The 20716-nt window shown below is 35.1% G+C and overlaps 1 protein-coding gene across 2 annotated transcripts; it reads left to right on the top strand.

Moving 5' to 3' along the window:
• The first annotated feature begins 881 nt into the window (after window positions 1–881).
• On the top strand, window positions 882–5413 carry LOC112185975 (agamous-like MADS-box protein MADS2). Of its 2 annotated transcripts, none has more exons than XM_024324321.2 (8): window positions 882–1403; window positions 3644–3722; window positions 3894–3958; window positions 4109–4208; window positions 4319–4360; window positions 4441–4482; window positions 4804–4949; window positions 5046–5413. In XM_024324321.2, exons 1-8 carry the CDS (start codon window positions 1219–1221, stop codon window positions 5134–5136), a joined length of 750 nt encoding a protein of 249 aa, XP_024180089.1. In that variant the 5' UTR covers window positions 882–1218; the 3' UTR covers window positions 5137–5413. The 2 variants fall into 2 exon arrangements, with proteins under 2 accessions (XP_024180089.1, XP_024180090.1); XM_024324322.2 differs by having other exon boundaries at window positions 883–1403; window positions 3897–3958.
• The last annotated feature ends 15303 nt before the right edge of the window (window positions 5414–20716 follow it).

Here is a 20716-nt window from a genome sequence, read left to right as displayed (position 1 = left end):
AAGTACAACTTAGTGAGCATCCATCGAATGATTGAATAGGTGACAACTTTGTTGACAATTTCGATATTCGTCACTGAACAAAAACACAGTCATCAAGCAAAGATATTCAACTAATGTAGATGCGACACAACTATGTAAATAGAGAGGTTAATAACCTTCAATTTTGTACTCGCCGACGAGGTTGTAAACATCTTTACACCACATCCAAACAGAGTTGAAGAAGCTGGGGAAGAAACAGATCACGTGATTTAATAGAGAAGGGCAAAGTTGGAAAGTTAAAAGTTTTAAAGAAACTAGGCAAAAGTGTTACCTCTTAGGCCCTGTTTGGGATTGCTTCGCTTTTAAAAAAAATCAGCTTTTGTTCAAAATTTTAGATTTTATTGTGTTTGGTAAATAAATAAAAAGCAGCTTTAATTAAAAGTTATAGGTCATTGGCAGCTGATTTTAGAAACAGCCCAGAGGTTACTTTTAGAAGCCGTTGTGGATCAAAACACACTCTGCAGTTGTTTTATGTACTAACGGCACTTTTAAAAATATTATTTACCAAACACAAAACTGTTTTAATTCACAGCTGATTATTCTCACAACACAGCAGTAACAGTTTTTTTTTTAAAATCACAGCAATCTCAAACTAGCCCTTAATTAGGCCTAAATAAAACACTGAATTTTACTTTGGAAATACAAGAGCAAAAAGCCGAAATAAATCAATAATAGAGTAGTGGGGTAATGGCGTAAAGCCAAAGGGGAAGCAGGTCCTAGACGCGCAGCTACACGCGCTGAAACTGAGGTTGGTTGCACGTCTTAGCACAAGCAAGGTAAACAGTACACTAAAGAAAGGAAAGGGAGATTTGTATAAAATTAGAAAGAACACCAACCCTATGTTTCTCATTCAGAGTTTCTGGGTACACATCTTGGACAAGTCTCTCTCTCTCTCTCTCTCTCTCTCTCTCTAGGGCTTTGCACTCAGTGAGTATCTATCTTTCTCTAGGCTTTCACAAATTTGGTTATAGTTTTGGTGCTGACATAGAAAAGGAGGATAAGCTAGCTACAAAGATAGAAGATGCAAGAAAAGCAAAGAAAATATTGAGGAGATCATAAGCTTTGGTGTTTGGGTAGGCAAAAGAAATTGGTATATTAAAGAAGAAAAAAGGGAAAGAAAAATTGAAGGGTGTGGTTGGGGGGTGTGTGTGGATAAGACTAGTTTTACAATTAAGGAAAATGGGGAGGGGAAGAGTGGAGCTGAAGAGAATAGAGAACAAGATAAACAGGCAAGTCACATTTGCAAAGAGAAGAAATGGGCTCTTAAAGAAAGCTTATGAGCTCTCTGTTCTCTGTGATGCTGAGGTTGCTCTCATCATCTTCTCTAACCGTGGCAAGCTCTATGAGTTCTGCAGCAGCTCCAGGTAATTAATTAATTAATTACTTTACACACCCCACATATCACTCTCTAGCTGATTTCTTCATTTGTTTCATCGGGATCCATAAGATTGCTTCTACAAGGGCAGCGCATATATACATCTTTATATTGCAAAGTCTCTATCTCTCATGAGCTTTTTGTTGTCCTATTGCAATGTTGGAAATATTAATCTATTAATTAACTAATTTCATAAGGCTGTGCATAACCTTAATTGACCAAAAATTAATCCACCGTTTTTTGCTCTTTTTCTTCCTTTCCTTTTGTGATTAATTGAAGCTAATTTAAGGTGGGGTTCTGATTTAACTCTGTGTTTATATACACTCATCTGAGTTCACGAAGTGATAATCATTCAGTTTGGATGTACTAAGTTTTTCGTTGTTGGATCTGAACGTACTCTAAACCATAAAATACTATAATATATGTGTATGTATATATAACCTGTTTGTTTTTTTTTCCTGTTTCTTCTTAATTTAGGTTCTGCCAGAAAATATGTTCTCTTTCATTTTGTAACAAGATATCATAAACATTTTTGAGTATGCATATCAGCATATAAATGGAGTTTCTGATTAATCTGCATATCTTTCAATCTTAACAAAACAGCAGGATCAAGATCTTTGCTTTCCTTCCCACCTGTTAATTTTTTTTGTGTTTCCTTTCCCTCTAGCTTCATGTATTTTGATAATTAGAATTAGTGTCATAAAGCCAAGCAGTTAATTTATCATGCATGAAATTAAAGTTCATTAATTACAATTATCTTTGTACAATCTTGTACTAGAAAAATAGAAATGCATATGTCAATTGAGAGAAGTTTTGTCAGATATGCTCAAGAGGTGTGAATATCAAAAGTCTAAGATGATGATAATCATAGACACTTCTTTTTCTACAGAATTTCCGACTCAGAGGGTTCTCTGGCATGCCAAAGATTGTTCTTATTTTTTCTTTATCCTGAAATCTGTATATAGACACATCTATCAATGCAGAAGATCTATCTATTGTACAGTGGACTAAGTTAGGACTTCCTTTTAAGCTATGGAGTTCTTGTTTGATTAGACCTTTAAATTAAACAAAAAAAAAAAGTACAGGAAGTTATTTCATATTTTGACTTGCAAATTAAGATAAGCGATAATATTTTGCAGCAGTTTAGCTTTATTGTTTTATGGGTAGGGAACTATTGCTAGGCTGCATGCAGATCATGTTTGTTTGTTTGTTTGGTTTGATGAGATAAGAAAATGTTCTAGGGTCATTCAAAAAGTGTGGGGTTCAGGCCACTTAATAATGATTAATTGCACATATGCCATAGTCAAAACTGGTCATAGTTCTCAAGCTCAGAGTTGGTTTCGTGCTGTACCTCTTTCTTCTAGTCAGGCTTTTCTTTTGGATACTTAACTTGGGTGTTGGTTGTTGCAGAGATTTCAGTTTGTAATTCTTTTTGGACTATCAAAAAAAAATAATTGCCATTACAAAAAAGTGAATCGAACAAATCTATTGCCTTTATAAAAGTTTCAAAGTAAGTTTCTTTGTTTGTTTGATTGAATTTTAGATTAAGTTGAATGAAATGATTTCCAGTTACTAATTCATGGTACTTGCTATAACTTCAGGTTTTGCAATTTTATACTTTGTTTTTCTTTCTTTTTTTCTTTTGTTTTAGAGAGAGAAATTTCAAACCTAAAACCTCATTGATATTAATATATTATATGGCATACTATGAAGTTAACAGTTTATTGATAGCAATGAAAAGTTGAAAACTAGGATTGGTTGCATGGTTTATATAAATAATAAGAATAAAAACAGAGTTGTCAAAAGCATAAGTACGTTCAACAGGATTCGAGTTGAGAGAGAAGCTTTATTTTTTCAGATCTTCAAGAACTTTTTGATTAACATTTTAGATCTCTAATCTATACAATACTTTTAGCCATCCTTAAATGCACTATTACTTAGACAATCTGAATTAATGGAAGTTTCTATGTTGATTATAAGAAGAACCCGCATGATTGTATCCTTGGCTAAGCAACCAATAGTTAAGCCAGCTAGCTAGTCTTAATCGTCAATGTTTTTATAAATCAGGATATATAATTGTATGTCTTTAAAAGCTTTATTGTGATGGTGCATTCAAATGCAAAGCAGCACAGTGGTCAGAGTACATTATAGTTTCTTCTTGTATTTTCTTTTATTGCATGCTAATGGGTCACCTTCTTCTTTTCCTTTTCTTCTTCCTTCTTGATTTAGCATACTCAAAACCCTTGAAAGGTACCAAAAATGTAGCTATGGTGCAATGGAAGTCAACGAACCTGCCAAGGAACTTGAGGTAGCTCTAAAATTTGCTAGTTTTCTTTGTTCCGGATCTAGTATATGGCTTAACGTTCGAAACTTGTTATTTGAAATGAAATGAGTTTGAAATAAACAAAAATAAATCAGTTATAATATATAATTGACGTTTTGTTGTTTATAATATTTTTCTGTTACATTGCACATGTAGCAGAGCAGCTATCGTGAATACTTGAAACTGAAAACTAGATGCGAGTCACTTCAACGAACTCAGAGGTAATCTCCCTGTGAAATTGCTACCAATACTAGCTTTCTCCCCATCAATTGGTAGTATATAAGCAGTTATACAACTATGAGTAAGCAGACTGGTTATTATTATTATTATTATTAGTCGTGAATCGATTATTTTCTGAATTGGTATTGTAGAAACCTTCTTGGAGAAGACTTGGGCCCATTAAACACGAAGGAGCTTGAGCAGCTTGAGCGTCAGCTAGAGTCCTCCTTGAAGCATGTTAGGTCTACAAAGGTAAACCTAGTATTAGTTTTACATCTATATATACATTTAATTCCTATGGAGATATTGATAGTTCTTAGACCTATAGAGTTACCACTGTGATCTTGCTTTGTTTGTTGCAGACCCAGTCTATGCTCGATCAGCTTTCTGACCTTCAGAGCAAGGTACCTATACATGCATGCCTTTAAGTTTTGAAGATATCAAGGCCATGCAATTTTATGTGCTTATTTTGTTTTGATTGTAGGAACATATGCTAATAGAAGCCAACAGAGATTTGACAATGAAGGTAACTACTTAACTTTGTAGTTGTTACTTGATTGACGCTTACAACCATTGCTATTTAGCACTCTGCAAAAATACTAATAATTAGTGAGAAATGTTACCACTCTTGAAACGTTATTTTAAACTCCTTTGCTTTTCATTTGTGAGTGTTTAGAGTCTACAAATAAAATGTTAATAGATCATTGAACTTTGAAATTGAGAATGACTTCTTTGAGAGTTGGCCGAGAATAATATATAATTAACTCTCATTGAAACAATGATCAATTTTTGAAAAAACAACCCCGAATAGAGAATCTGCTCTTACGTTTACCTGTTGATATTGCAGTTGGATGAAATTAATTCAGGAACTCAACTTAGACAAACATGGGAACGTGGTCATGCTCACCAGACTATGCTATATGGAACTCAACATGCTCAAACCCAGGGTCTTATGTTCCAGCCTTTAGATTGCAATCCCACCTTGCAAATAGGGTAAATAATAAATCATCGTTAGAAAAGTTACACTGCATCAACTTGGTCCAATTATATATTTACCAAAGTAATTAAGTGCCAATTATTTACTTACAGGTACAACGCTGTGGGGTCACAGCATATGACTGCAGCCACACCAGCCCCTACTCAACCAGTCAATGGTTTCATTCCTGGTTGGATGCTCTGAGAATTGAGAATTTGAGATAGCAGCAGCAGCCTAGCAGATCTGCTATGGCCTAAATATTAGTGATCATTGTTAAAAATCTAGCATCATCATAATAAGTCCCTGTTTCACTGAACTTGTTCACAAGGGTTTTGCCTTGGAAAGCCTTACAGCCCTTTTAATTCATCACTTCTACAAAACGGCATTCATGAACTGTGGTTGCATTATTTGTATAAATCCTATTTCAATATGCTTATCACTATCCTCATCCTCAATGGCCAAAAGACCAGTTTACTGAGAATGCTTTTAACTGTTATATATGAAAAAATGCATATGATGATCATAATTTGTGGGGTCGTCTTGGATACCTTGATATATGCCATACCCTTATTTTTTTTATTTTTTTTTACTTTTAGTAAATTAATATAGTGGAAACCTACTGAACTGGTCAACAGGTTACCCAATTAAATATCGACATGTGTCATTTTTAAAAATAAAATTTACCATATTAACAACACACTCTTTCTTGATATGTAATATTGTTAAAAATCATGTAACAAGTATTGTCAAAATAATAAATTACACATAGTTGAACTACAATTACGACTTATGACAACAGTTGTTGTGGTTCTTGTAATTGAGTGGTTAAAGATGTAAATATCAGATTTGGACAACTTTTATCAAATTTAGAACCTTGATTATCAAGTGGAGAAACTCCTTACAATACTGAGTTTTTACATATCTTTTGGTCTAATTTTAATTTTACCATGTTCACAACACAAATGTTGTCAAAATTGTAAAATGGTTGGTAATCTTGTAAATGGTATAGTTTTTGAAGTAATTACTACAATCAGAACAAAAGTTACCGCTTTTACACCAATAGTTGCGAGTTATGGTAAAATATGTAGTCATTGAGTAATTATTCCATTAATGATAAAAATATAACGATTTACCCCTTTGACAACAAATTTGTTGTTGCACTTGTTAAATTGTCCATAAATTAGTACATTAGTTTAGGTTGAGTAATTACTATAAATAGGACAAAAGTTACCGCTTTTACATCAATTGTTGTGATTGGGGTAAAATGTGTAGCCATTGTAGTAATCATTTCATTAATGATAAAAACATAAAGATTTACCACTCTGACAACAAATTTGTTGTCATACTTGTTAAATTGTCCATAAATTAGTACATTAGTTTAGGTGGAGTAATTACTATAATTAGAACAAAACTTTTCATTTTTTTGTCAATTGTTGGAATTTGTGGTAAATTACGTCGATTAAGAGTAATTACTAATTCGACGATGGATATTACACAATATATTACTTTCATTACGCAAGGGAGAACTTTATTACACAAATGAGAACAGGTAAAGCTATGGACATTAACATTTCTCATACATGTTCTATTTTATATAATATTTACCACTCTGGGGACACATGTGGTAATTAGAAAAAAAAATCCTCATTAGAGTAAATAAGGTCTTCGTTAGAGTAAAGTCGGTTCTCATTTGAGTAATTAAGTCCTAAAAGTGGTAATTGTAATAGGTTCTCATTAGAGTAAAGTAGATTCTCATTTGAGTAAATAAGTCCTAAAGTATGTTCTCATTTGACTACATTTAAAAAAAATATATTATTTATTTTTACACTAATTGTTGTGGTTGTCATAAAATGCATGTAAAAAGAATTATATCTGGTTAAGGAAACTACGTACTAATGATATAATTAATTGGTAATAAAGACTACTTAACTAATACTAATTTTGCAAACTTAAACCCTAAGGTTTTGCAAACCTAAACCCTAAACCCTAAACCCTAAGGTTTTGTTTTTAATAAGGAAAAAACATAATTTTCAATTGTGTAATTGTCCATTAATAACAAGCATTAATCAAACATTAATTCACTAATAATAAAAATAATTAGTAATATAGACTATTTAACTAATAGTAATTCGGTGAACTTAGGATAGAAGGTTCTTTTAATTTTTTTTGAAAAAGGAAAAATCATAATTGTCAATTGATAATTAAATATTAATTGGTTTTATTGTTTTCACTATCTTTATTGTTTTCAATTCAATTAGTAGTTTGTGTTAACATTTTTGCTTATTGAAAATGAGTAGCATAATTAGAAAGGCCAAGGGCTAAACAAGTTACCAATTTGTTAAATATTTTGAACCATTGGATATATTACTAATCAAATAGTCTAAAATATTTAACAAAATGAGGGTATGGCAAACACCAAGGTACCCAAGAATTCTCCCATAAGGGGCTTCCTCAGTTGCCTTTTTTTTGCTTCTGGATATTAAATCAACAAAAACTCAACGAAATTGGAAATCATCTAACTGTCTATTATCATTATAATAACACACCACTGAGTTTGTCAATTACTCAAATAGAACCAACTTTTTAAAGAGATAATATGCACTCACAATCTTTGAATTAGAAAAATTGAGGCCTTGTTTTAATTTTCAAGTTCCCCTTTGGCCTATGAAATCTCTCAATTGACCGGGAATTCCTTTATCAAATCTGAGTTGCTACCTCCAACCTTAATGAAGAAAATGTAGTATGACTAAAACCAAATTACCCAAATATACAATTGCAGCCACATATTTTCCAGGTGCAAGGCCCGCAATCCTATTTACCCTGCGGAAGTCCAGAAAATCCATCCGGGTCATTAAAGCCAGTGCAGACATTTTTTTATATAATTTTTAATTCCTTTTGGTCAAAGAAGAGAGAGAGAGATGTTAGTCGAAGAATATGAAATTCTAATTCAAAATGAAGTTAACTCTACAGTACGATCTGAGGTATGTGATTCTGTGTTTGAAAAGTTAAGGTTATCTTATTTTTCAATAAGATTTCTGCAAGGTTCAGAATTTATTTGTTCATGTTGATTTATGTGTTTTTTTTTTCTTATCTAATTTATAGTTTTAGTTGTTTCAAAATATAATTGTTATTTTTTTTTAACTAACCAGAATTAGACGATATTTGCCCCTCTGCAATGATTTGAAAGGGGTGCCGAAGCACCCACATAACCCCGAAATGAACCACTACAATCGGGGGTCCACCGCCCGTCTCTCGCTAAAAAATTTATTAATAAATGGTGGCCGAAAGGCCAAAGTACATAAGGTAGGGGACTAACAAGAAAGTAACAAACTTTTTAATCAAATTGGTAATCTGTTCTAGCAGAAAAATCATGACCGAAAGAACTAATTAAAAATTGTGGGATTAAATTCCACCAATGTGTACCAATATTCATGGCACCATATATAATTTGCAAGCTTGTCAGCCACGCGATTTCCTTCCATATATATATGAGAGATATGAACCTGCAATTGGTGAAGGGACTTCACGTAATTCTTCCAACGGGTGCAAAGACGCCATGAGACCCTGCTAGGATGCGTGAAATCATGCCCTACTAAAATATAATTGGTAGCTTATTATTACTACTTTCCTTTGCAAACTTGAATGAAAGAGCATGTAATTTAAAAAATAAAAAAGTAAAACCTGTCAACTTGTATTTGCATTAATATGTGTTCGTCTCTTCAGCAGCATACGAAATATTACAAAGCTGACAGAAATTATGGATCTCTTTACGCATTTATCATTTTACTAGATATCTGCAGATAACCAATAAATTAGATCTAGATCTATATACTCTGCTGAATTATTACGGCACCAAAAAAAAAAAAGTTGTAATTAAGCTGCTGCCTCATGCAGTACGTACTACTCGATACTCGAGCTAGTAACTATAATGCAGGTAGTAGTTAATACATGAATCGTTCTAGCTACTTCAGAGATAGAAGGGTACGGTTGATACTATGCCAGTTATGGAAACTAGAAATTTCTCAGCATGGTAAACACGAGTTAGGCTACGCTAGGGACCGCGATCAACAAGTAGCTAGCGGCAGGGGCGGATCCAGGAATTCAACCTTGGTGGGGCTTGAATTTCTTAACAAATGAAAAAAAAAATGGCTTTGCACATCAGCAACATCCATGAACTCCATTCAAGTTTACACACAAATTCAGCAAACTCAACCCAGAAATCAAATTCACGTTTACACACACAAAAATTCAACAAACCCACAAATTCACGTTTACACAATTTCAGATACCAAAAAACAACCCAGTACCCAGAAGGTCATAAATCAAAAAGGGTTTAGCTAATTAGCTTTAACAATTTCAATTTGGGTTTTATGAATTGGTTATCAGAATACTTATTTAACATCGATGATTAGGTATTTCGGTGGACTCACTGATCAAGCCATCAAGGGCCAAAGACAGAGCCAAAGGAGGAGGAGAATAAGCAAGAGACCTGGAGCAGTAGTCGGTGGAGTCACTGATCATGCCATCAACGCATCGAGGGTCGAAGACGGAGACGAGGAGATGAAGAAAAGAAGAAACCTGGAGCTTTAGTTTACTGTTGGAGCCTGGAGGCCTGGATCTCGGAGTCGAAGAGGAGTAGAAGAAGACGAGAAGAATCGGTGATGGGGCTTGAGAAAGGGAAAGAGACTTCAAAAAAAAAAAAAACACAGATATATAGACTTAGTTTTTTTTTCCGGCCCAAAAATCTCGGTAGGGCTTGAGCCTAACCGAAACATGGCTGGATCCGCCCCTGGCTAGCGGCTTGATCTCGAAAATGACTTAAAACAGGATGGTATCTATTGATTCATAACATCCATCACAATATCATAAGTTTGATCCCTTTTTATTTTAGTCTCTACTTCTGTGACACATTTACTTACTTAAAATGAAAAAAGTTATGAATTGGAGACAATTTGAATGAAATAAGTCATGAATCGGAGATAACTCAAATGGGAGAAGAAAAAAATCTGGATGGGAATGATTCCTAAACCCATGTCCCCCCTTGTTTATCAAATTCCCCCATATTCAGTAATCGGTTACTGATAATGAGGTGTGACCCACACTCATTCAAATACATATATATGTTAGTAAATGTATGAATCTCATATATTGGAATCATTCTCATATCTATATGTGTTAGTAAACGCTGAAAATCTCATACACCGGAATCATTCCCTTCATTTCCATTCCCATTATATGTAGCCTCTTAGTTGTAGTTCACCTTAATGCTTCGTTATCATCAATATGGTTTTTGAAGACTAGCTAGCTCACGTATTTATAATAGATGGATATACGTACAGAGGTTTTTGAGTTCACATGTGATGCATCTGCCAAAATATTAAACAGAACATGTTATTCTAGTTGCTAATATATAGGACCATGCTATATCATGGAAACCTATCAAATTATTTAGGTACCTATATATGTTATGTGCCTTCTATCGTACCTTTTTCTTTAGATCTAAATTAGTATGTGTAGCTTATTAGAATTAGCTGTTTTTGATTTTAAAAATAAAATACATTAAAGAGAAGATTCTTTAGAGTGAGCATCAAAAACAAATAAAAGTATTATAGAATGAGAATGATTTGTAAACTAAATACAATTTTGCGAATACTGGCCTAAACTTGCAAAGAAATTAGAAACTATATCTGCTTCATAAAAAAACATGATCAAAAGTGACGTGTTGAAAGTAATCAGCTAGTGAAGAATATATTGGATGAGAGTCCAAATTCTCCATGAATTTGAAACTGATGCCGAATCATTTGGATGAGTAGTAGAGAATCTCTTCAACTTGAAACTAGAGTAATTGAGTCGTTAGTTTGGATGAGTGGTAGAGAATCTCCTCATTTGGATGAAGAATAATTATTCACACTAATCGGGTGTGTTTTGTTCTAGTTGTTACTAATAAGAAATATTTTTTTATTGTATTTGTAGGAAACTAAAAATAAAATTTTGCCACGTATTCAGTCCACTTCCCTAACCATAAGTGTTCAAACAATTACCAGGGTGGGGGTGCCAAGAAGCAAGAACTGGAATTTTTTCTTATTATAGACCCAACAATCATACTTATAATTATACCATACAGTAGAAATCAAAGGGGGTGCCACGGCCACTGCAGACCCTCAACTAGCTCCGCCCCTAACTTGATGGGACGTAACCAATATTCGGAAGGCTTGCTGTATGCGTTTAAGCTATGATTCAGCTCGATCGAAGGGTTCATGAAGCTGGCCTGAGCTAGCTCATATTATTGCATGTGCATTACCTGTTAACACAGCTAGCTAGCTTCTTCATGAGCACATGTATTAGCAAACCTTAGCTTTGATATAGAAACATTCTGCTATACAGGTACAGTGAAATATATACAAACCAGAAAGCAAACAAGCTAACATTTGCAGAAGGGCAATAACACCTACGTAGCATATTAATAAACTTACAAGCAGCGTTAATGGAAAGAAGCTGGAAAGAAGCTGTACGTATTAAAGATCTCTAGGTCACCCGTCACTTCATACGGGACGTAATAAATTGTAGCACAGGGTATTAATTTCTACAATAATGTTGAGGATCAAATTGTATTCCCCGTTTTAGTAGCATTTTGGGGATCAAATTATGACACGAAATGTCTAACATGTGATACGGGCGTTTATGTGAAATTTCTACATTTTTAGTTTATGAAGAGGCCAGTCGAAATGGAGAATATTGAACAATCAAGACTAAGTATATGAAGCCGTAGACTACTAGGTGTATATTATATGATGTTTTTATCACCATTAGGGTCAAACTTTATTGCACCGGATAAAATGATACCTGACTTTCAAAAGTGATCAAAGAGTTACTAAGACTTATAAAAATTGATCAACTTCATACCTCCGTCCATTTTCCGTCACATCTCTATTAAACTGAGGGTATATACAACATTTTACTCAATTTTTAATTAGAAATGATAATATTATCCTCTAATTCTTTCTCTTTCTTTCTCTTTTTCTATTCTCGTTCTTCCCCATTCTTTTGCAATTTGCATATTGCATCTAATCATCTACAGCCTAACTATCCAAGCTTAAGTCTTCTTGACTTGTGATTGCCCGACTACTAAAAGCTAGCTTTGATGTGAATATACTATTATAACCCCAAAAAACCACCTCACATGCACCTTAGGTATCATTTTGATCACTTTTGAAAGTTAAGTATCATTCTGTCCGGTACAAAAAAATTTAGACATTGTTGGTGATAAAAACTCTATTATTTGCAACAAAAAAAGTGGGACTGATCTAGTTGTAGCTATAGCTCGAGCTATGCTTTACCGTAATTCTCCATTTATGTCGATCTTGAATTATGAGAAAAGAAATGGTCCAGTGCTAGATAGTAGATAGATAGACTTACGAGGTTGGATTTAACATTTCATCCATTAGGGTTAGCTAGCTAGCTGGTCACTTTTTCATATATTATATCTTCTTGTTGTAATCGAAAATGTTTATGATAACATAGTTATAGTGCTACCGGGACCATGCTTATCATAGTCATCAAAACCATATATATATTTGGACCACAAGAAGATATTGCTCCACATTCTTGTAATAGAGTAGCACATAGATGAATTGGATAATATTGTCTATGAGTCTACACAAGGAGAGATGTGGTTTGGCCATATGCCGAGCTGCATTCTTGACATTATGCAGTAAGACTGCAGCTCTTCCTAATTTTCTTAATAAACCTCAGTACCGTTTTCCTGAAAAAAATAAAAATAATAAAATAAAATACAAAAAAAAAACCCTATTTACCACCTTAGCCACTTTGGTCTAGGGTTTGCAAATTTTCTTCTTATCCGGCGGTGCTCAGGGGCGGCAGTGGCTTGCCTCGCCAGCTAGAGGCTGCTGTCGACAAGAACTGAAATACTAGAGGCTTGAGAGCTACTTGGAGAGGGGTTTTGACTCGGGCTTTGGATGGGATGGATTTGGCAACAAGCAGCAGACGTGGGTCGGCGAGCTCAGTGGGCGGAGATGCAAAGCAAGTCTCGTCGTCGAAGCATCTCCACGATCGGGGACTTGCTGGTGGGGCGGGACGGTGGCGGCAGCGTACTAGATCGGACTGGTTTCGGCGTGGCTCGGCCGGGTTTCGCCTTCGTTTGAGGCAGCAAGGTCTGGAGGTGAATTGAGGTGGCGAGATCTGGTGTAAGGTGGCAGAGGCGAGGACTAGCGTCGATTTCGCAATGGCAGCGTCTGGCGTCGGTTGCGGTGATCGACCAGTGAGACTGCAGATGGTCCGTGGGCTTGGGTCAAGCCATTCTTTATTTGGGCCTGAGTTGGGCTTCTTTCTTGAGGCTGTTAAGCTGTAGTTTGTCCTTTTCAATAATTTCCTTTGTTTAGGGAACTCTATTTCCTTTGTGTTTAGGTTACTATAAGTTTTATCTTCAGGCTTGCTTATTTACTATGTTATTTTCATAGTTTGTAGGCTCGCTTAAATAAGTGAGCATGGGTACCGTCAAATGATCAGACATAATCTATGTATCGCTGTGGTTTTCCACAAACTCTTTATCTACCCAGAGACGGTAGAGGGAGGATATGTAATGGTTTTTTATGGCCTGAGTATTAATATATATCGACATGATATTCTTAAAATAAAATAAAATTATAGTACTTGAACCGTGGGTGGTTAATTTTGAAATGAGATTAACGAAGTAATTTTTTTTTTTTTTTGTGTTAACAACATGAAATCATTAAATTAATACAATTTGCATTAAAATATAGACGCGTCCAGCTTTAATATATTCCATTACACGTATTTTTGTTGTTTTGGACAATTTCTCTTTCTTTTTAACCCAAAACAAACACCCTAATCGATTCGCAAAATTTGAATATAAATATTTCACAATGAGAAATCTTTTTTTTTCACAATGATATTTAAACGTACAATAATAAATTTATGGAGGAACAATCGATCGTATCTAGGATAAATAACAAAAACATACGCGAATGCAATCGTTACTAATTCCGTGACATTCATAACTGCATTACTCGCTGGACTCATAAAGTGATAAAACACATTAACATCTAGCTTACATTTGCAGAACAATAATTCTGAAATCTTATCTAAAACACGTACAGATGGGAAAAAGTAAATGACTGTTGCAAATTTACAAAGAATTGAGGCAGTTCAATGATCATTAAGAGGTGGATGCATCCCGAAACGTACAAATCAAGTAAATACATATATGTATAGGTCGGCAAGTCGACAACTTTCTTGGAAAGGAACCCCCTTGTAAATAGGGAGCCTCGATTAATAAGGAATTCGTGGTTTCTGGTATAAATTAGGGCTCTCTCACACACACACAGTGAGAGACTGAGAGCTGGCCTAGCTAGCTAGTACTCTAGTAGTGAAGTGATCCATCCCTAGCTAGTTTCTCCAGAATCTGCGAAGATATTAAGGTCGCGCCTACAATTAAAGAGGAGCCCTAGCTACTTTCTCTTCATAAGCACCAAAGAACCGCATTGGTAACCAATCGTCCACAAGTCCACGCTCAGGTATACTATTTGTCACCAATTTCTACATGTCTAGCTGGTGATCTAATTTGTACCCAAAATGGTCCCTGGCCTATATCGTATAATGCAAGAGGACGGTTGTATTATTGGAAAGGACTAGAGCTCGAGGTAATGTATTTTTCTGTTAGGTTAATCGAGCTAATGCGACTGAAAACCATCACAAAATAAATTTATAGAGCAATTCAATTCTCTAGTGATGTCTTAGTGAAAACCCACGCATAATTTTTTATCAATATATACCAAATTCACATCGGCAAACCTTAATATTTTTTGTTCAAATTTTGTATACATAATCTACCCTTCAGCTATTTTACCATTATCAAATTTCAAATTTTTTTTTAACTTCATTAATCACAGTGATTCCATTTTTTATCCGTATTACTCAATTATAGCTTTTTCTCTTTGGAAATTATTCTATGCACCGACTGTGCAAGTGACCCGACACTTATAAAATAATCTTAACTCTTGATATTTATTATCAACTTTATTTTTAATAAACAAAAAGTGTATTTAATGCAATCTAACAATTTATTTGTGTTGGTGCAACTGTGCAAGTGCACGGCGGTGCTCTAAATACTCCCTCCTCTTTACATCAATATTTTGAGTTTATGGTTATCAATTACTATTCTCGGTTTGTGCTAATATTATATTTATAGATTATTTAACAATGTGAAAACAACCTAAGAAGCTATCTTTTGCGGGGAAGCTGCGTTGCTCATCTTTGAACCCTAGCCGCCTCGTCGTTTCATTAGAGAATCGTCCGGTTATGGCCGGCGGCAGTGTCTGCCTTGGCCGTGATGTTGTCGTTTGCCGTTGCCGGACAGGTGATTTACTATGGATGATGACTCCTATGGCTGGGTTTTTGGGTATGGCTCAGTTTGGAGGTTGGAAGGTGGTGTTCCATTTTGATTCTGCTTCGGCTGCTCTGAGGCAAGTGAAGTGCTCTGAGGCAAGTGAAGGTGAGGGCACTGTTGGCTCGGCGTCAGGCACGCATGGATAGGGATGTTCAGGAAGGCAGCGGCGACGCGGTTGATTGTGTCGTGGTGGGATGGAGGAGCTCCTCGGGTCTTTGATGGCAGACTTGGGTGCTTCTGAAGGATCCGTAGGTAGGGTCAGGATGGGCCTACTGCTGGACATAGGACCTGGCCCTCCTTTGGGCCATGCTTAGCTGTTGCCTTTTTCAATATATTTTTTTTCATTTTTATTTTTTATTTTTAATATGTTTGTTTCTTTCTGGTCGTTAGTTTGGTGACAAACCACGTTTAGTTCGATTGAGTTTGTCTTGTCTATGTTAGTAGAAGCTCCTCTAGGAGTCTTTGTAGAAGTATTTGGTTTAAACGTACCACAATGGCGTGTTTGGTGTTTATAGTCACATAAAATAGATTGCGTACGAGGTGAGAAGATTTTTTTTAACATAGACTACTCTGAGCTATCATTATCTAAATATAGTAGTTTTCTTTGTACTATTCTTTGCCCATGATTCAGAGTCATATTAATATTATGAACTCTTTAATTCAAAAAATTACTATTCTTGTTTTCAATTTTAAATTTTTTTTATTAAACATTTCATTTGTTGATAATCTTCCTTAATCGTACTACTGTTACTCTCTAACATCATAGGTTTAACATAATCATATTAGCACCTTCGATATAAAATTCAAACTATACCAACTTATGATTAACCAAAGTGATAACTTGTAGAACCAACAGAAAAAGAATGAAAAAAATTTGTATCCTTATGAACGACACCAACCCATTGAAAACAAATTTAAATTTAAAGATCACAACCTGAAAATCAGTATATGGTTACGTGGCCTTTTTCTGCCTTAAAATTAAAATTTAAAGATCAACCTTAAAATTAAACATGAAAAACGTACTTCTGCGAAAGAACGTGAATTTAAGTTCAACTATTTCAAATATGTATATGGTTGTGTGGCCTTTTTCTGCCTTCTAATACACATAGTACATAACTATGGTAATGATTACTTGATTCCATGTAGCCTAAAATGGAATATCCATTAAGCGCAACTCATTTATATAAATCGAAAAAGGTCATCCAACATGAAAACAAATGGTCAAGTGAACAAGTTATGCAAAGACAATAAGAGTTTGGGTTTTACTTTTCTGAAATAATTTTTTATTAAATCGGGTTTGAGTTTGTAGATATGCAGGTCAGCCATATGCCGATATGTTCAATACTCGAACTAGAATGACATCCCTAGTGGGCATGTTGAAACCTAATTCTTATATTCATTGTACCAACATAAATTATATGTCTTTGTGCTACATTGCAGCATCAGAATCTGGACCACAACATTATGCCAATTCTTTACGATTTTATAGCAATAGATATATATATATATATATATATATATTTATCATTTTAATTAAAGAAATTTTCTTCAACATACAATAATGTAAATATGATAGGCCGTATATATGTTCCAAAGATATATGAATCTGTATAAATTTTTTTTTATAGGCGAACATAAAATTTTATTCATATGAGATACAATTAAATGAAATATAAATACGAGAGAGTTAAAAATGACACTACACATCTTAATATGAAAATCAGGAAACAAGAACTCATCATTATTAACTAGATGTGTTGCCACTTTCAAATACATACTTATAGAAGAAGTGGAAAATGTCTGCATTTCTTCTCAAATCTAAAATAAATAAATAAAACCACTCTAAAACTTTGTTTAGATAAAAGAGAAAAAACTAGTAATTAGATAAAGTTATTACATGCCAAACCCCCTAGCTACCCAACTCGTAAGTGGTCCATGCCTCATCATTTTACTTTCTTTTATTAATTTGACCATACCTTTTCTTTCTTTTTTATTAGATAAACAACTCGTTTTTATTAGATAAACAACTCGAATGTTATAACTAGTTTTCGTGAATAGAACTTACAACCTCCACTCATAAAGGAAAAATTATGTCACTAGATCAAATGGTACTGGACAATTTGACCATACCTTTGAAGGGTAAACATTCAAAATTTGATTTGACATAACTTATTTCTCATCAGTTGAAATAGCAAACAGCAATAAAATTTCGTATGCCAATTTACAAAATTTTAATTTTACAAACATTTTATGGCGCTCCTTTGTCTGATATACTGTTTTAGGTTATCCCATAGTTGAGTTGTATGAATTCTCCCAAGTTATTATTCCGGCTAGTACAAGTGGTGTTGTGGGGATTTATTGTAGTGGGGCTGCCTCTTGTTAAGATTAGAGTGGCCGGGTTCTCCGGTCGTCAAACCAATTCGAGCAGGTGATGGTTAGATTCTTCAGTGTCAGCTTGGATTGTTCATGTCTATCACTCTATGTCTTCCCTTCTCTGGGTTGGAGTTGGCTTGGTCGGCATGGCTGTACGAGGGGTCATTGATAGGTCGAGTTCTCCATGATAACATATCATTGGCCGGTGGTAAACATAGGCGGGGGAGGGGTTGTTTACCTGTTACAGTTATTTCATCTAACCAAGTTTAGGTTTTGGCCTTCGTGCGCACATGATATGCACTTATGCTTTTGAAGAGCACAATATGAGATGCAGTTGACCAACCCTGATCCGGTTTTTTATATATTATCTCACTAGACATGTTGAAACAAGTGTGGAAATTTTAGTTCCATATTTTTCAAAAGTGTTTGGGTTTCATAAAGTGAAAAACCCTGATTTAGTCTAATTTTAACCAAATTCTCAAATCCTGCTCATCATTTAGGCCAACTCCAAAAATGTGTCTAAGATATTTTACCTTTAGCCCTCGTTTGGTTGGCAAAACATAAAGGTTGGGAAAGGAAAGTTTATTTTTTCTTGTGTTTGGTACACCCAAAGAAATGAACAACTTTTTTGCATGAAGGGAAATATATGGAAGAAAATGGATCATTCCACACCCCATGGAATTCATTTTACCTCATACTTTCCATACATTAATTGCTTACTCTAAAGATTATTTTAATGTTGTTATTACCAAATTATCTAAGAAACTTTTTAATCTTGAATTGTTTATTTTTAATAATAAGGATATTATTGGAAAATTGATGTTACATACTTTCCTATTCATGCACAAACCAAACATCAGAAAGGAAAGTAAAATACATTTTCCGATTACTTTCCTGGCGTTTCCAAACATTTATAGGGAAACTAGTGAGAAGTTTACTTTCCCATATTCATGAGAAAGACCAAGAAACTAATTTCCTTTCTGGCAACCAAACGAGGCCTTAGTCTATGTGTTGTGATCCAATAGTACAATATGATATTTATTATGCAATAACTCTTATTGTTGTGCCTATAAATAAATTATTATTTATGATGTCATCCACTATGAACAATGTTCTTAAAATCCCCTTAGAAGCTAAGCAGTAGTCAGCTATCTTGATGGTGAATAGGCGGGCTGAGTTTAAGAAACTATTCAGAATACTATATTTTTTTGTTAGATACTTAAAAATAACTTTCTATTTATAAATACTCATTAGAGTTAAAAAATTTATGGGGTAAATTTAAATATGAGAGATGACATGGCAATTGACAATTTAGTTATACACTTATACTTACCCTCCAACGGTCCAACCCATAGGTTAAAATATGGGAAGTGAAATTTATATATATATATTTTTTGACAAAAGAAAAATTTATTAAATGAAAGAGAGATCAAACATCAAAAGGGGGAGACTTGAGACCAAAAACCCCTTATAAAGAATAAAAATGCAAAAAAAAAAACCAAACCATGAATATAGTTGAAGATAAACCAAAGTCCAAACAACTAATATATATATATATATATATATATATATATATATATATATAAATAGAGGCCCGTTCCAAAGCGGAGGTCCGCACTTTGCTAAAGTGCTGACGGCGACACAGCGGCGGCTTTCCAGGCTGCGACGGCGGCTCAGGGGCTTGGCGGACATTTCTGGGCAGCGTTCGAGGTCGGAGTTGCAGGTTTCTAGGCATCAACCTCACCTGCAACTGTAGGTTTCTGGGCAGCGATGCAACCAAGTCGCCGGCGACTCCACCGACTGCAGACCGGTCGGTCAGACTCCTGGCAAGCCGCAAGACCCCTCCGCACTGTGGCTAAAGTACGGACGTCGACGCAGCAGGCGGCTTCCAGGAGGCGACGGCGGCGCGGGGCTTGCAGGAGGGAGGCCGAAGGCGTCCCAGACCGTTCTGGACACCATTCGAGGTCGGAGGAGGTCGGACTTGCTGGTTTCTGGGCAGCCACCTCACTTGCAACTGCAGGTTCTGTGCAGCACTTCAAAACCTGTCGCCGGCAACTCCACCCGACCGCAGACCCCTCCGCACGACCCCTGACCTCCCTCCGGCAAGCCGCGCAGCGCCATGGCCGCTCGATCGAGGCAGGAGCAGCGACGTCTGCACTTTTTCTAAGTTGCGGACGTCCGTTCTCGAACAGCTCCGTGTGTGTGTGTATATATATATATATATATATATGCCAATTATATCTATTAAGAGCTCCACCAGCCTTTTGACACTTCTGCTGAAGTTGCTCATATATGCTTAACTTTCTTTGTATGTTTACAATTAACTATACTAATAAGTATTCAAAAATTATTCTATATACCGATAGTGTAAGTAAACTAATGGATTCAGCCGATTTCAGTCATAAATATTTATAGAGATTTTTTTTTAATAACAAAAAAATATGTTTAATGTTATCTAGTCGTCTATTAATACTGCCGTAACTGCACGTCATTGCACTTAAGTATAATTTTTGAATTTAATATTATACTTATTTATATGTTGTATGACAACATTAAAATAAATAAACAGCCCACCTAAATGTTTGCTTAAATCCTGTCCAAGTGCCTAGGCGCTAGGCCCCTTTTACCACCACCGCCTGCTTATTTTCCTGCGATGTTTAGAATATTGACACATCGGTTGCTCTTTTGTATGAGAATTAGTGAGGGAAGACGCCGTCAGCGATTTGCTCCTTACCCTGGTCCCGCGAGGAGGAGGCTATGCTTTTTGTTATATAAAATTAATATTTTTATAAATCAGACATGGTAATGTACGGACCTGTCTGTTATCCGGTGTGACTAAATCGAGACACGAACAACAGTTTTTCACCTTCAAGCCAATGGAAACTCGACAACGCATATCCACAAAACTACCCTGTTTACGAATACCAGCCTAGCGCTCTCTCTCTCTCTCCTAGTTTCTTTTCCCATATACATGAGCCTTTGTTT

The sequence above is a fragment of the Rosa chinensis genome, chromosome 2 (assembly GCF_002994745.2).
Source record: "Rosa chinensis cultivar Old Blush chromosome 2, RchiOBHm-V2, whole genome shotgun sequence".
In the NCBI taxonomy this organism is placed as follows: domain Eukaryota; kingdom Viridiplantae; phylum Streptophyta; class Magnoliopsida; order Rosales; family Rosaceae; genus Rosa; species Rosa chinensis.
This window is presented reverse-complemented; position numbering and strand designations above follow the sequence as displayed.

Excerpts from the sequence above, each read along its gene's own strand:
- LOC112185975 (XM_024324321.2), top strand. The coding sequence starts at position 1,219 with ATGGGGAGGGGAAGAGTGGAGCTGAAGAGAATAGAGAACAAGATAAAC. Across the intron at positions 3,723-3,893 it reads AACCTGCCAAGGAACTTGAG|CAGAGCAGCTATCGTGAATA; the intron begins GTAGCTCTAAAA and ends TTGCACATGTAG. Across the intron at positions 4,483-4,803 it reads ACAGAGATTTGACAATGAAG|TTGGATGAAATTAATTCAGG; the intron begins GTAACTACTTAA and ends TTGATATTGCAG.